The sequence below is a fragment of the Haplochromis burtoni genome, unplaced genomic scaffold (assembly GCF_018398535.1).
Source record: "Haplochromis burtoni strain Fernald_Lab_line unplaced genomic scaffold, NCSU_Asbu1 Contig_1, whole genome shotgun sequence".
NCBI lineage: Eukaryota > Metazoa > Chordata > Actinopteri > Cichliformes > Cichlidae > Haplochromis > Haplochromis burtoni.
Genome location: NW_024582362.1, coordinates 3,628,220 through 3,642,092, shown reverse-complemented (window position 1 = coordinate 3,642,092; position 13,873 = coordinate 3,628,220). Strand labels below are relative to the sequence as shown.

Below are 13,873 nucleotides of genomic sequence, written 5' to 3'. Positions count from 1 at the left end.
AATAAAATTTCAAAGTGTGTATAATTCCTAATTGTTTTAATTTGAATATGGTTTCTTTAAAAAAAAATAGATTCAAAGTTTTTAAAGCATTGGGCTGCTTTATAGGACATCTAAAAACCACAATTAAGCATAATATTATACTGAGTCTGCAGAGGCCACATGCCACAGGCCACAGCGTATAATGCGTGTTAGTGTGTGTGTATATCTGTGTGTGAATAGAGGCTGGACTGTGTTGATAGAGCTGGTGAGTGACGATTCAGGGGAAAGTCATAAAAAGAAAGAGGGCATGCCGAAGGGGTCAACAGGGATCAGTTTCCCCCTTATGTCTCTCTCTCTCTCTCTCTCTCCGTCGCCCTTTTTCCTCCAACCATTTTTTTCTGGATCAGCACTCTCTTGTTTTTGTTCACTGTTTTTTATATGAGTCCCAGAAATACTGAAGTTTCACTAAAAGACCTCCCTTCCCAACTTGCACGCGCAATTCTCTCGATCGATTGTCCCACACAAGCCATTTGTTATTAAGCTCTATTATAAAGGAAGGGTGTATGATTGTATGAACAGCACGATCTGTTTTCTATCATCAAAAATGCTCAGTATAGAATAATCCATACTGAGGCGATCTCAGCTCTATTAATTTTTTTTTATTCTGGTTAGAAAAATCGTATTTCAGTATTTACAGAAATAAGCAAATGCTTACTTTATTACAATTTGTAAAACAGAACAAATACTGGTTGTAATCAGTTAATAATAATATCCAATGTAATGGGGGGTTTTTTCAGTATCATACTCTGACAATACTAAACCTGTTATCATCTTTGAAATATAGCAGATTGGCCTCACTGAATGCCTTTGTGGCAGGGGATTGCATGTGGAGTTAATTGATGGTCTGAAGTGATGTGTATAATGAAGTCCACTGAGGCTGAGCGCATAGAGAAGACTGACAGCTCTGCTGTGGCTCGGGGTGTGAGTTTACTGTAGGTGTGCTGCTCTAGGCCGAACTCTAATGCTGAGCAGTATGTGGGAACCAGGGGCCTCTTTCTCGCTGGCCGAGCCCCCTGTGTTCCCCTCTCAGTGGGGTACGGGGGCTGCCGTCTCCCGCCTCCTTGGGTGAGAAAACAACCCTCCCAGTCTGGAGAATAAAGGCCATGGGGGCAAACCACTCACAGGGCAAGAGAGGGGGAGAGGTCTCTAAAGGTGGGAACATTTTAAATTAGTCCACTGATGCCTCTTTGCTCTCTGCAGTGCACGCTCACACACTCTAAACACATGGAGCTATACCCACACACATATGGAAACGCATGCACACTGTACGTAAGTGTATAATCAAACGCTGACATTCGCACACACATGCCTGTGTAACAATCCTGTAACACTGTAAGCTGACTACCTTTTATAGCTCCCAGCCTGCAGTCACAGGGTTGAAAACTCCTCTGTCACTTTCACCCAGGGGCTGCCTGTTAATGAGAGATGCTGTGAAACACACGGTTACCTTTTCCTACTGGCTGAAATGGCCCTCCAGAGCCTCTTATTGTGGAGCCTTTCTGTTGGTTTTATGTCCCACTTTAGAAATGCAGTCCTGTACTTGCAATTCTATATGACTGGTAGCTTTATTGTGTTTTTAGTGATAGTTTATTTCTTGGTGATTTTATTCCTGGGAAAGCAGGGCTGTGATGCTAGCTGTGATTTTCATTGCATCACAAAATTAAGTCATGCACTTGATCAGTTACCAGTTAGCACTACAGCAAAATTAGTGATTATTTGTATATTCATAGGAAATCAAAAACACAACACTGTCATCATGTTAGACACCTTTACAATAGCACATAAATCTGTGAAGATCTGCACCAGTAAAAAGCTTGGAAACCAGAAATTACAACTTTCTTTTCTTTTTTTTTTAAATTTATCAACTTTCAACATGCTGCCGAAACCAAACTACAACATTTTTATATGTGGTATATTTTGTCAGATGGACTTCTTTGGGTCTGCGTACAGTGATGTGGTTATTTTAATCATTTGCTTGGCCACTGATGCTGCACTCAGACATAACTCCATCAGGTTTCAAGGCGGGGTTGATGGTGTGTTTTGGGAGGACTACAAACAGAAAGTGGTGGTTTCAAAGCCATCCTGTCAATCTATGCTCCACAGAGGTCCACATCAGCCCCATCCTCCACTATCCGCAAACAGCTAGTGGTGTATGAATCAGTTCACGGAAAATATAACATTACGGTCTGGTGACAAATGAGGAAATTTTACAGATTTCTAGTCTTGCGTTAAAAAGAAAGATGCAACACCTGCGCAACGTGATTTGTGTAGGAAGAGATAGGAAAGTGCACAGATTTGTCCAAACAACAGACCACTCGGCAGGGATAAACTCCTTCACTACGGATTTGTTCATTGCTGGGGGAAAATGCTGAAAAGACTGAGATTTGATATGGCATTTAATGTTGCTCTCCTTGAGGTGCGGTTTGGATTTGAAGTGCCAAAAATAAGAAATAATGAGGAGCAGCTCATCTATCACACAGAACTAATTTATACTTTCCGTTGCCTACCTGTGGGGTGTGCCTTTTTTCCTTCTTTCTTTTCTAACTGTAAGCTACAGAGCTCTAAAAAACATTTTGTTAAAATGCAGTTTGCTTCCCTCTGTGCCCCCTTTCCTGGTTGTTGGATTTTTTTAAACCAGCATAGACTTACCTGTGCTTTGTTTGGCACTGCTGTTTGAATTCCATGACTGTTCAAGCACAGATTGTGGATTGGAATGAAGTGGGTTTGAAGAACTCTCCCTTTGTTACCCACATCCTGTGTTTGACCCCCAGATAATCACAGGCCCCCCTCCCATCTGCACCCTCCTCACCCCCCTAGACAGGGGTGCCTTTGGTGGGAACATAGAAGGAAGTTGCTGGGGGTCACAGACCACTGGGGGGGTGACAGCCTCTACCGGCAGAGTGTTGAGAACCTGCGAACCATGGATGAGCCTTTTTCACATGGCATTAGCCTGTAGGGTCACAGGGAATTTCGCGATGATGGCTGTTATCGCTCACACTGTGGTGTGGGGTGGGTGGCCAAAACACAGCTCACCTGAGAGAGAAGATGAGATAGGGGGAGAGAGGGGGCGGCTTGGATCTAAAAAGTGGACCCTATTGTGTGGCAGTGACCTAGACCTTCATCGGGGGGGGGGAAATGGTCAAAGAGGGAGTAAACATGGTCCTTTCTGTGTTTTGGTAGCATGCATTGCAGAGTTACCCCGTCTTTCTTCTCCCTACCTGTGACTGCTGCAGTCACCACTCTGAGCTCGATCCAGGGCTACAGGAAGACTCATGCCGTCATCGCTGATTGCTTAATGACAGATGCCAAGGGAACAAAGAGGGCTCTGATAACTTCCTCCCCAGTGAAAGGTTTTCAGCAGACTAGTGGAAAGACAGACAGAAAAAGGAAGAGAGAGTGAATGATGCCGAGATGGAAGCATCCTGTCTTCAATTCGTTTTTTTTTTAGTTTGTGTTTTCTTCTTTCCTGTACAGACAAAAACTGCTCGGTAGCTGAATGAACTCTGATAAAAGAAAAGAACGCCACTGATGAATTTCACAGAAAGACTTGGTGTTTGCATAAGGAGCAATTGCTTCTGGTGGAGGGTCTTCACTTCTTAGTACAGTAGGAACATCTGGTGTAAGTTAGCAGTGATTGTAGGTTTTAGAAAGACCACTGTTTGCTTGGTGAGGGAAGAACGGGGGGATTCAGTGGAAAAGAGGTGTTCAAAAGGTTCTAAGAAATTCTGACTGCCCCTCAATGTGCCACCGTCATGAAAGCCTGTCAGTCTACAGTTAGGATTATACAAACAAAATATTTTTCCTTCTAAGCCTTCAAGTGACAGCAAGTTCAAGACCCTATAATTTATTAACTTTATGAAGTCCTGCACAACTGCAAATAAACTGCTCCTTCATAATGTGGCAATATATAAGTCATAAATTATTATGGTCATGTGATTAAGTAAATTTTTTTATTTGCCCTCTTTTGACTGAATTTCCACAAACTATTGTAAAATCCACAGCCTGCTAGTGTTTCCTTCGTTCTGTCGTCTTCGACCTGCTCTGTTCATGGCCCTGTGGTGTTTATGAGGCCTTCAGAAGTGGCTCCTAATGAGTATGTGTAAGAGTTACTGTACGACATTACCCACAGCAACCTCCTCTATTAGCTTTCCCAGGGAGCCAGTGCAGAGGTTTATGCCAGCCCCAGCTGGGAAACGTAATTGTTGAGTTGAGTCTTCTCATTCATCCAGCAACCCAAAATACACACACACACACACGCACACACCAAAAAAGCCTTTTCATCTATTAATAAAGCATTGTAACATAATCAAAAAACTATGTAAACATTTCAGAAACAATGAAGTTGAAATGGTGCAGACATTTAAACTCCAAAACCCTGTATTTTTCTTGGCCCCTTTGAATGTTTAACACTTTACATTTGTTGGGGTTTGATGTGTTTATTAGGTTAAATATTTGGACCCATCCATGAAAAATCATTCGTAATCAGGCAGCAGGTACAATGGCTCCAGTTTGGCTTAATTACAGAGACGTATTAATGTGCTTCATGCCATAGTGAAGTATCGCTTGTACGACCTAAAATAGCTCCATTATTAACGTGCTAACAGTGTTCTCAGATATGCTTTGATACACGCTCGGTGTCATACTCTGAAAGAAAACATTACGAGTGAAGAATATAGGGAGCTGTTTTAAACAAGGCTCAATAAAGTGGGATAGAATTTTGTAACCAACTCAGTGAAATTGGTGGCAGAAGCTGCTCATCAGCCTATTGTGTCTGCTTCGTGAACAGATCATTACTAGATAACAAAAGCATTCCAGTCACTTACGTCGAAATGGGAGGTCTTTAAAACGAAGCTTAATGAGGTGCTTAACCCAGGATGCTGTTTTTGTTTTCTGAAACAAGCACACACGCCTCTACTGCTTACAGAATTACGTGGAACAATATGCCTGGGTTGAGAGCTATTCTCTGGAAAATTTGGGGATTATTTGTGAACACAAATCATCTACAAGTTTGTTGGCAACAGACCTTCAAGCTGGGACAAATTGTCGAGTTCTTCAACTATTAAAGATCTGCCAGCGAGTGTCTGGAAACAGATTAGGCCGACAGAGCAACAAGTCCCCACTTGCAACCCATGTCAGTTGGCAGTTCATCTTCTGAAACACATTGCTTCAAACTCACTCCATGTGAGGTCACTTTGGACTCTATCCCCCAGCCTTTACCCGTTTCTCTTCTCCATCTCCACCTCTCTACCCTTCCACCCCCTTATCGGGGTGCCAGAGCCCCAGAGAGGAGGGGAGAGGGTCACAGGGTCAAAGTCTTTTCCTCTTTGGATCTCGGGGCTTGCTGGGAGAGGCTTGGCGAGAGAATGGTTGCATTAGAGCTGGGGTTGGGGGTCAAGATTTTAATTCTGTTAAAGAACAGCTGGTTTGAGTTTTTCTTCACGTCGCTCTTCCCTCCCTCTCTCCACAAATCCAGGGAGATGAAAAATTTGTTCAGATGGGAACCAGTAAAATAAAAAAGGTTTACGGTCCAAAGCCCTTACCCTTACCCTGCTCTAGCATTAGGGAGGAATGTAATAACGTCAGCATTTGGCCTCAGTTAGACTGACTTAAAACAAGGAAGTCCTTTCTAGGTTTTGGTGTCTTAACAGCCGGATGAAACTTAATTAAAAAGCTCAAAATGTTTGAGGGATTTTTCATACTTGAGACCAGAGGAATTCACTTCCTCGTGTTTCATTTTTCTTGAGAAATTATTTACATAACTTTAAACAGGTGAGACAAACTTTTTTGGCAATTGCGTAACCACTTTAAAATCCTTAGCCTTCCTAAAAAATGAGAAGACAAACTAAATCATGGTGGATCAAGTGCTCTCTGTGTTATTCACACTGGATTAAAACTGACTGAAACAAATTTAGAAGTAACATAACATGAATTTCAAACCTTTTTCCTCTTATCTAGGCTATTGCTGAACCTCCTTATGGCAAAATTGCTAACCACACAACATCAAAGAAAAAAATAGCAGCTGAGCTATTTTGTTTTTCTTTGCCCCACATGTCATATGCTTATCTAGATGCCAAGGCAGGACTCCCTCACCTTTCGCCACCGATGGGGTGGAAAGAGGGCAGGAAGGAGGAGGCACATAAATGGAAAACTAATAACAGATTTTATTTTAGTCTGCTTTCTCCTGCGCTCTTTTACCGGTTGGCTGGCTCACTAGCCCCGGGGCTGTGTTGGTGTGTGGCGCAGCAGCAATCAGAGGTCATAATTTCATTGGCGGTTAGCATCAGGTTCAATTTTTCTAGTAGGTTACATTTACCAAAGTCTGGATTGTGTTACTGTGTACCGGTAGAATCAGTGCAGGGCTGCAGAATCCTGCTACCTTTCCAAGAGGAGCCAGGCACCCCCAAAGGGGAAAAGGAGTGTGCGCATATGTTTGGAGATGGACACACACAGAGACACATACACATGCGCAAACCATTAGTGCCAAGATGCTTGTACTAGCTAGCTCTAGTCCTTCTACTATGTAGAGTGTGTATATATATATATATATATATATGTGTGTGTGTGTTCATCTGTAATCTTATACATAGAGGAGGAAACCTGGCGAGTGTTTACAGTTTCTTGATTGAGGCTTATTGGTTATGTGCAGGAGTGTCCACAGCTTTAGATGTCTTTCAGGCTGATGGTACAGTTTATTTTTATTTAGACCTTTGAGCTGCTGCATAGTAAATCAAAAAGGGGAAGAGCTGATTCAAAAGGAAATGGGGAGGCTGAATGTCTACAGGGAGTACAAAAAATACTGGGAACATACAGGAAGTGTCCCGCATTACACAATTAAGTGATTGTTTTGTGTATTTTAGGAATGTGACCAGGTGCACATCGACGATGTGTCCTCTGACGACAACGGCCAGGATCTAAGGTACAACAGTGATTCATAGTTAGTCAACAAGAACTGCATCATATGCTCGGCCGCCACGAACAGTGAAACAGGCTTGTGCTAACACAATCTTTCTCTGCCCTTATTTTAGCACGTATAACTTCAGCGCTGATGGTTTCCATGCAGCAGCTACCAGTGCCAACCTATGTCTGGCCACAGGCGTACGGGGAGGCGTGGACTGGATGAGAAAGCTGGCCTTCCGCTACAGACGAGTAAAAGAAATTTACACCACCTACAAAAATAACGTTGGAGGTAATCCCCGGCAAGCAGAGCTGCCCTGTACTGATTTTTTGAGTAGAAATGACTTTGCACATGTACGTTCCCTCATTATGTGCATGTTTGTGTGAGGGTACGCTCATGTTGGTGCATGTGTTCTAAAAGCACACATGCCCCCACCACTTGGTCAGGGTAAATTTTGAAAACTTCGCTGGTATTCGGGGGGCCCGTCCAACCTAAACAATGTTACCCTGCGTTTCAGGTCTGCTGGGCCCGGCCAAAAGGGAAGCCTGGTTGCAATTGCGAGCAGAAATTGAAGCCTTGACGGACTCCTGGTTAACACTGGCACTGAAAGCACTAACATTAATCCACTCAAGGTAGGACTCCAGTGAGGAAAATTTTACACAGTCCCATACCGCACATATATAAATTTGTATGTGGTGTGGAGTACCCCATACTCCCACATTATTAGAAAAACAGCAATGCTATGCATTTGTCTTTTTTAGACAGTCTTTATCTGCTCGTTTAGAAAAATACGTGTGCTAGGAGATCCGACTTGAAAAAGGAGCTGAAACGCAATCCTTCATTGCAGGATACTATTTAAAGAACTGATTCATTGCAGTGTCTTTATTTTCTGCACACTGTGTTTTCTTTTGTCCTCCCACAGAGTGATTTTGAATGATGTCACCTCTTTTTCTGCTCCTCTGTCTTTGTCACTGCAGGTCAAACTGTGTGAATATCTTGGTGACCACCACGCAGCTCATCCCTGCCCTGGCTAAGGTCTTGCTCTACGGATTGGGAATTGTCTTTCCTATCGAGAATATTTATAGTGCAACCAAAATAGGTAAAGACTGCATTCTGAAATAGCTTGTTTGTTTTATTTTTTATGTGGCTTTGAGACACAAATGTCTATTTATTTATTTTTACCCCGGTGAGGTAAAAACAGTTACAACATACATGCTGCTAAAGTGACAGGACTGAGGCACGGACGGGGTGGGAGATTGAGTCACCGGAGAGTGTTGATGTTCTTGTGTGAAGGAGTAGTCCCAATCAGCCTAGGATTATTTTCTTGGAGCTGGGCCTGTGCTGGGCCTCTTCAGGCCTCTCCTGCTCAATCTCTGCATATGAAACCACTTCTGCACATTTATGTCATTCCAGCGCAACAGGGCCCCGTCCTCTTCCTCCTCCTCCTCCTGCTTTTACCTCCTCACTTTCCCCGTTTTCTTTCTTTCTTTCTTTTTTACTGTTTTAAATGCAAAATAAACATCAAGTTTCACTCTTGCATCAATATCTGACCCATCAGCTAAGAGTTCAGGGAGAGAAAGAGACACAGTGGTCTTCAAAACCAGACCCTGTAGCAGGACTGATTTGCCTGTTTGTTCTAGATTTAAAGAAGAGAGGGGCAAAGTTAATGCTTTTAAGATTGTCTTTATCTGGGGGACAATCTTATCACATCTCCTTCCTGAACCCACTGTTTACAGTCTTCCCTTCTTTGTAAATTTGGTGTTTTAAAGAGGCTCTTGTCACCCTCGGTTCCTAAATCAACTTTGAGCGTGTGTGTGCCTGCATATCTTTTTTGCATCCACGTAATGCTTTACTAAGAAACTGCCCTCAACTTCTTCACAGGAAAGGAGAGCTGCTTTGAGAGAGTAATTCAACGGTTCGGGAGGAAAGTTGTTTACATTGTTGTTGGAGATGGGGTAGAAGAGGAGCAAGGCTCAAAAAAGGTAAGAGGTTTTAAAATAATAGATAAAGTAAACAACATGCACACTTGTATGTCTTTAGGGTATATTTACATGGTGAAAACAACCATGAGAACCACATAAAGTGTGGAGCAAAGAACTCGTGAGTAGTTTTCATAAGGTCAGGAGTTCATTGTGAGGGAACACCGAACATACCTGCCATACTTTTCCAAAGAAAGGAATCAGCGCTCCGGCTTTCCTTCTCAAGAGTCTTTGCTTTGCTTTCATTTGTTTATCCTCTTATACGGCATCCAAGCACAAGAGAGAAAGTCTGTAGTGTGTAATCAGCCCTCTTCCTCCACCATCTCAGGTTTACAGAGCAGGGGAGGGGAGAGATGGCATAATTATATATTCCTGCCCTGTGCTCTGAGCAGTGTGAATGCTGTATGTGTAACGCTAGACAAGCCCTTTCAGGCATGTTGAAGGCGCATCGTAAATAGAGCGCACATAAAGGCGACTTAAATCATTGTTGATGAAATTAGAATATTTACTGCAATGACAAGCCTGTTAGCACGAGATGGATCAAGGAGGACTCGCTGCCGACCTCCGCCCACGCTCTTGCAGGAAGCATGACAGTATCTGTTCAGATGAATTTGATGTCTCGCTGTTTTTTTTTCTCTTCCCCATTTTTTATGTTACTTGTTGGCTCTTGCTCCAGATCTTGTGCATTCAGCATTCCTGTCAGGTTTGGATGTAAAGCAAATGCTGCATGTGAGACTCACACAGCAAACACGCTCTTTAGCAAATGAATCAGCGGCTCAGGAGAATACTTCCCTGACAGTTATGATGAGCTGCCGTGTCACGCTGAAGACATTGAGTTTCCCTTTGAAAGTCCTCCAGCTCCTTCTTCACCTGTTTCTCCGTAAACAGAGCAGAAGCACGAGGACCGACGCAGAGCGATTAGGCAGCTATTAGAGAGAAGTAAGAGCCTTTACCCTGGATAAAAGCGTAAAGCAATAGCTCTGTGTTATGAAAAGCGAACACGCCCTGGGAATGTGGTCTTGAGGGATGATTGTGGAAAAAGATGCAAATATTTTTACTCAGCTTTGAGTTGTTGGAGAGTGACATTGATGGAAGAATAAGGTGTTTTTTTCCCCTCCATTTGAGTGGTGCAAGTCCCGCGACATGCCATGCAGTAAAAGGTTTCTGTGTCAACATCAGAGAGAAGGTGAAATAACACAACAATTTCACCCGTCAGGAGGCGCATATCAGACGTGACACATCGTGGAACTACAAAAGCAAAAGTCTGAAACTTCTCCCGGTTCTCATTCCTTCACTTACAAAAAAAAAAGAAAGAAAGAAAAAATTCACAATCCCTGTCTTCAGTTATTGCCTTCGCTTGGGAGAGACAGCAGAGATAACATCGCCTGCTTTTAAACTTAAAAGCAAAGACAATTTACAAAACAAAAAGCAAAAGAGCTTTTTAAGGGTCAGTGCAGGCTCTCCTAAGCGGAACATACGCCTGGGAGAGGCCATACCTTTGATAAGGGGAGGGTAATGGGCTCCACACACTGAGGAGCTGAGGACTCTACCTGACAAGCTCCTTTCATTCTCTACGACTCAGGTTTCTCCCCCCATCCTTTGCCTGGGAACAACAGCTCATTTGCACTGTCCTAAACACACACTGGCAGGCAGGAGGTTCATTCAAAAGACACTGTGGGGAGTTCATTTCTGTTCAAGTTAAAGACAGTCAGTGCTTTAGTCTGGTGGTATAAAACTCCACTTTGATGCAGCAAAGAAATTAGTTACACGTACAGATGTACAATTTGGCTGCACGGACTTATGCACAAGGGAGCAAGAGGAGTAGGTGGGGTGCGTTAATGATATGATTGCTTTTCCTGGTGAGTGGACCAGGCTTGCTTCATTCACTAAACATATTACCGCAGTATAAAGAATAAGAAATCAGTTTAGAAGGCCTGCAAGTGTTGGTCTGTCCAATTCTAACAGTGTGTGTTCTATGTTAAAGGCTGACTAAAAAGTATATATTTTGTCCATAACATATTCCAAAATGAATTGATATGATTTGCAATCATGAAAAGAAACAAATGCACTCATCTTTTAATAAATAACTAAAAGGATTGATAAATATTTTGCTCATTAACATCTAGCAATTTTACCCTTTTATACTCTAAGGTGCATTTTCCTGATTGGAATAGAAGTCATTTTTATTCATGTAAATGGCTAAAAAGATAATTTTAAAAAACTGATTAATTCGTTTTTTAATTAGTTTGAGAATTTTGAGTTTTGTGTTTAATAAAACTAAAAGGATGCTTTTTCTTCCACCCACAGCACAACATGCCCTTCTGGAGGATCTCCAGCCATTCAGACCTCATGGCCCTCCACCATGCTCTAGACCTGGAGTACTTGTAGCACCACACCACAAACGTGTACCCCCTGCTCCGCTTCGGCACACCACACAACCTTTCACCTTCGCCCTCCAGCCCCATCCCACGCTTGCCACGGACCCCACAGCTCAGAAAAAAAAAGACAAAAACCCCCCAAAAAAACAGCCGTGTTGCTGTGCTGCCTGGCGTCTGTCTGTCACTACATAGGAAGAAAAGAAGAGGAGAACGGAAAAAAGAAGACTGAGCACACGGTTAACGTGCTGACATACGGTCACACATCGTCTTAACCCTAAACTCTTTCCTTCTTTCTTTTTTCCGGCGAAGTGAAGGAGAGAGAGAGAAAGAGGGAGCGAGGTGAATTTACGGCGCTGCAGCTGCTTGCCCTGGTTACTGTGAATTGGCCGCTTTCTGAAGCTGTCAAAGTGTTTTACGGCCCCCTGTTTGTGCCGGGACTCTGTCAGGGTTCACACCTGTGAGGAGAGCAGAGCTACTGATGGCCTCGCCTCGCTTCGCCTCACTTCGCCCCAGAACTCAGTTACAGCGAAGTGCAGGGCCCACAGCTACTGGTGGTGACTTTTCTGCGTCCCTCTGGCTCGCCCCACGTCTGCTCTTCGCCTCCGCTTTATTTCTGTTCCTCTGTTCACCCACTTCGTAGCCTCCCCTTCGCTGTGGGGCAGAAAGACAAAGCAAGTGCTCCTCTGTAATGCGTCGGCCTGGGAGCTTTGTGCTTCTTATTTATGAACAGACACTTTGTGAGTGGCACCGCGCCACCGAGAAGGTACCTCGATGATAAAAGACTCGTGCCTTTTACAAAGTACTATTGATTTCCACCGCAGCGAGAGGAAGACTTTTATGGAAGAGAGAAGAAAAGGGGGTTTTCTAATAATTTAAGAAAATTACAAAAAACTTTATTTACAATGCTGAGACAATCATGTACAGAGGAAATCTTTTTGTGTGTGTGTGTGTGTGTGTGTGTGTGTCTAAGTTTGTAATCACTGGACTATTCCTTCCTATATTCATTTTAGGTACATGCTCTTGAAAGATGGCAATGCTTTTTCATTGAAGTTTAAAAAAAAGGCATCCCATCGCGCATAAGCTTGTGCGAGGACGCCTGAAAGTGTTGATGTGTTAAAGTTACGTTCGATAAACAAAATATGTAGATATTGGGATTTTGTGATAAATTGTTTTGTCAAGACCAAAAGCATGGATGTCAAGTGTCAAGGACCTTTCTTTTCACTCTGTGATGTTTTCTCGTCCTTACAGGAAACTTCAGTCACACACTTTATATAGAACAACAGGTCTCTTCTTACTATACGTCCTTCTCGGACACATATATCAAAGGGAAAATATACATTGTTTTTTTTCTTTAGTTATGCAGGAAGGTAGCTCACAACCTTGCGTCCTTATGGCATTTCACCAGCTTGCAGCCCTGACCCCATATATTCAAAGGCAAACACAATTCTGACGAGGGTTTTGGATACGGCAGACGGGAATTTCTGAGAGCCATTTTAATGTCAAATTTGAATAAATCTGATGTTTGAAAAAAACAAACAAAAAAGCAGGCTTGAATAGGTTTTATTATCTTTTATACAAGCACTATAACAACTCTTGTACAGCAAGCGTAATTTTGTATACTGTAGTGTTTTTATTTCGACTTTGAGAATACATTCTGTGTCCCTCTTTGAAGCAGCTGAAGTACACGAAGCCCTTTTTCGTAGCGCTTCTGCATCTGCGGACGGGGAAACCATAATTAGCATTGAGAGAAAAGCCACTAACTTCGAGAGGTTTGTGAACATACAGGACATGTGCTATCGACTGTGAATTTCTTAAACAGAAACCGACTCGTTCTGTTTCTAATTTCTTTCCCTCCTTTGCACATGATCACTGTTGTCCTTTTACATTTCAATTCAAATCCTTCTCTCTTCTGACGTACCCCCCCCCCCCCCCCCCCCCCCCCCCCCCCCCCCCCCCCCCCCCCCCCCCCCCCGAGGAAATGTCAAACATCAGTCCCATATTGCTGCTAGATCAAGGTAATGGTAGGTAAATAGAGGAAATGTTTTATAGATTCATACAGCACGCTTTTTTTTTATTATGTTGCAATCATAAATGCAAACTGGAAATACTTTACACTACATGGGCCTCATTGTGGAAAAAAAACGCAAAAGATTGTCGTGTCTGCAAATTATGTGTACAGATGTTTTTGACATTATTATTTGATTGTGTTTAAATTAATAAAACTGATTTGTGAACTGTTACACGTTGCTGACATTTTGTCCCCTTTTCTTTAAAACTACAACATAAAATTTAACATTTTTGTTTTTTTGAAGAGCAACATTATTGCCCCCCACAACCACCATGACTAACCACCAGTGTCCAGATTGACACAGATGCCATAGGGTTCAGACACTAATCCTACCAGGAAGTAAACAGAAACTGGAGCTCTTACAAGTCTAGACCAAACAACAGCCCATACCCTTTACACACACATGCTAATCACATCCCTTTATTAATCTTCCCAATGACTACAACAATAACTTTTTTTTTTTTACACGTCAAAGCCACATATGAATTTAGACATGTCTTTGTGACTGTTAGAG

General features: G+C 42.7%; 1 protein-coding gene across 9 annotated transcripts in view; it reads left to right on the top strand.

Annotated features, from left to right (window-relative positions):
* eya1 (EYA transcriptional coactivator and phosphatase 1) overlaps window positions 1–13,220 on the top strand; it is a 62,387-nt gene extending 49,167 nt beyond the window's left edge. For all 9 annotated transcript variants that reach the window (XM_005912163.2, XM_014335852.2, XM_005912161.2 and 6 more), the window contains 6 exons: window positions 6,897–6,955; window positions 7,065–7,225; window positions 7,452–7,566; window positions 7,912–8,033; window positions 8,816–8,916; window positions 11,221–13,220. In XM_005912163.2, coding sequence (XP_005912225.1) covers window positions 6,897–6,955; window positions 7,065–7,225; window positions 7,452–7,566; window positions 7,912–8,033; window positions 8,816–8,916; window positions 11,221–11,301 — 639 coding nt within the window. In that variant the 3' untranslated portion in view covers window positions 11,302–13,220. The remainder of the gene's footprint in view (window positions 1–6,896; window positions 6,956–7,064; window positions 7,226–7,451; window positions 7,567–7,911; window positions 8,034–8,815; window positions 8,917–11,220) is intronic.
* Window positions 13,221–13,873: the final 653 nt, after the last annotated feature.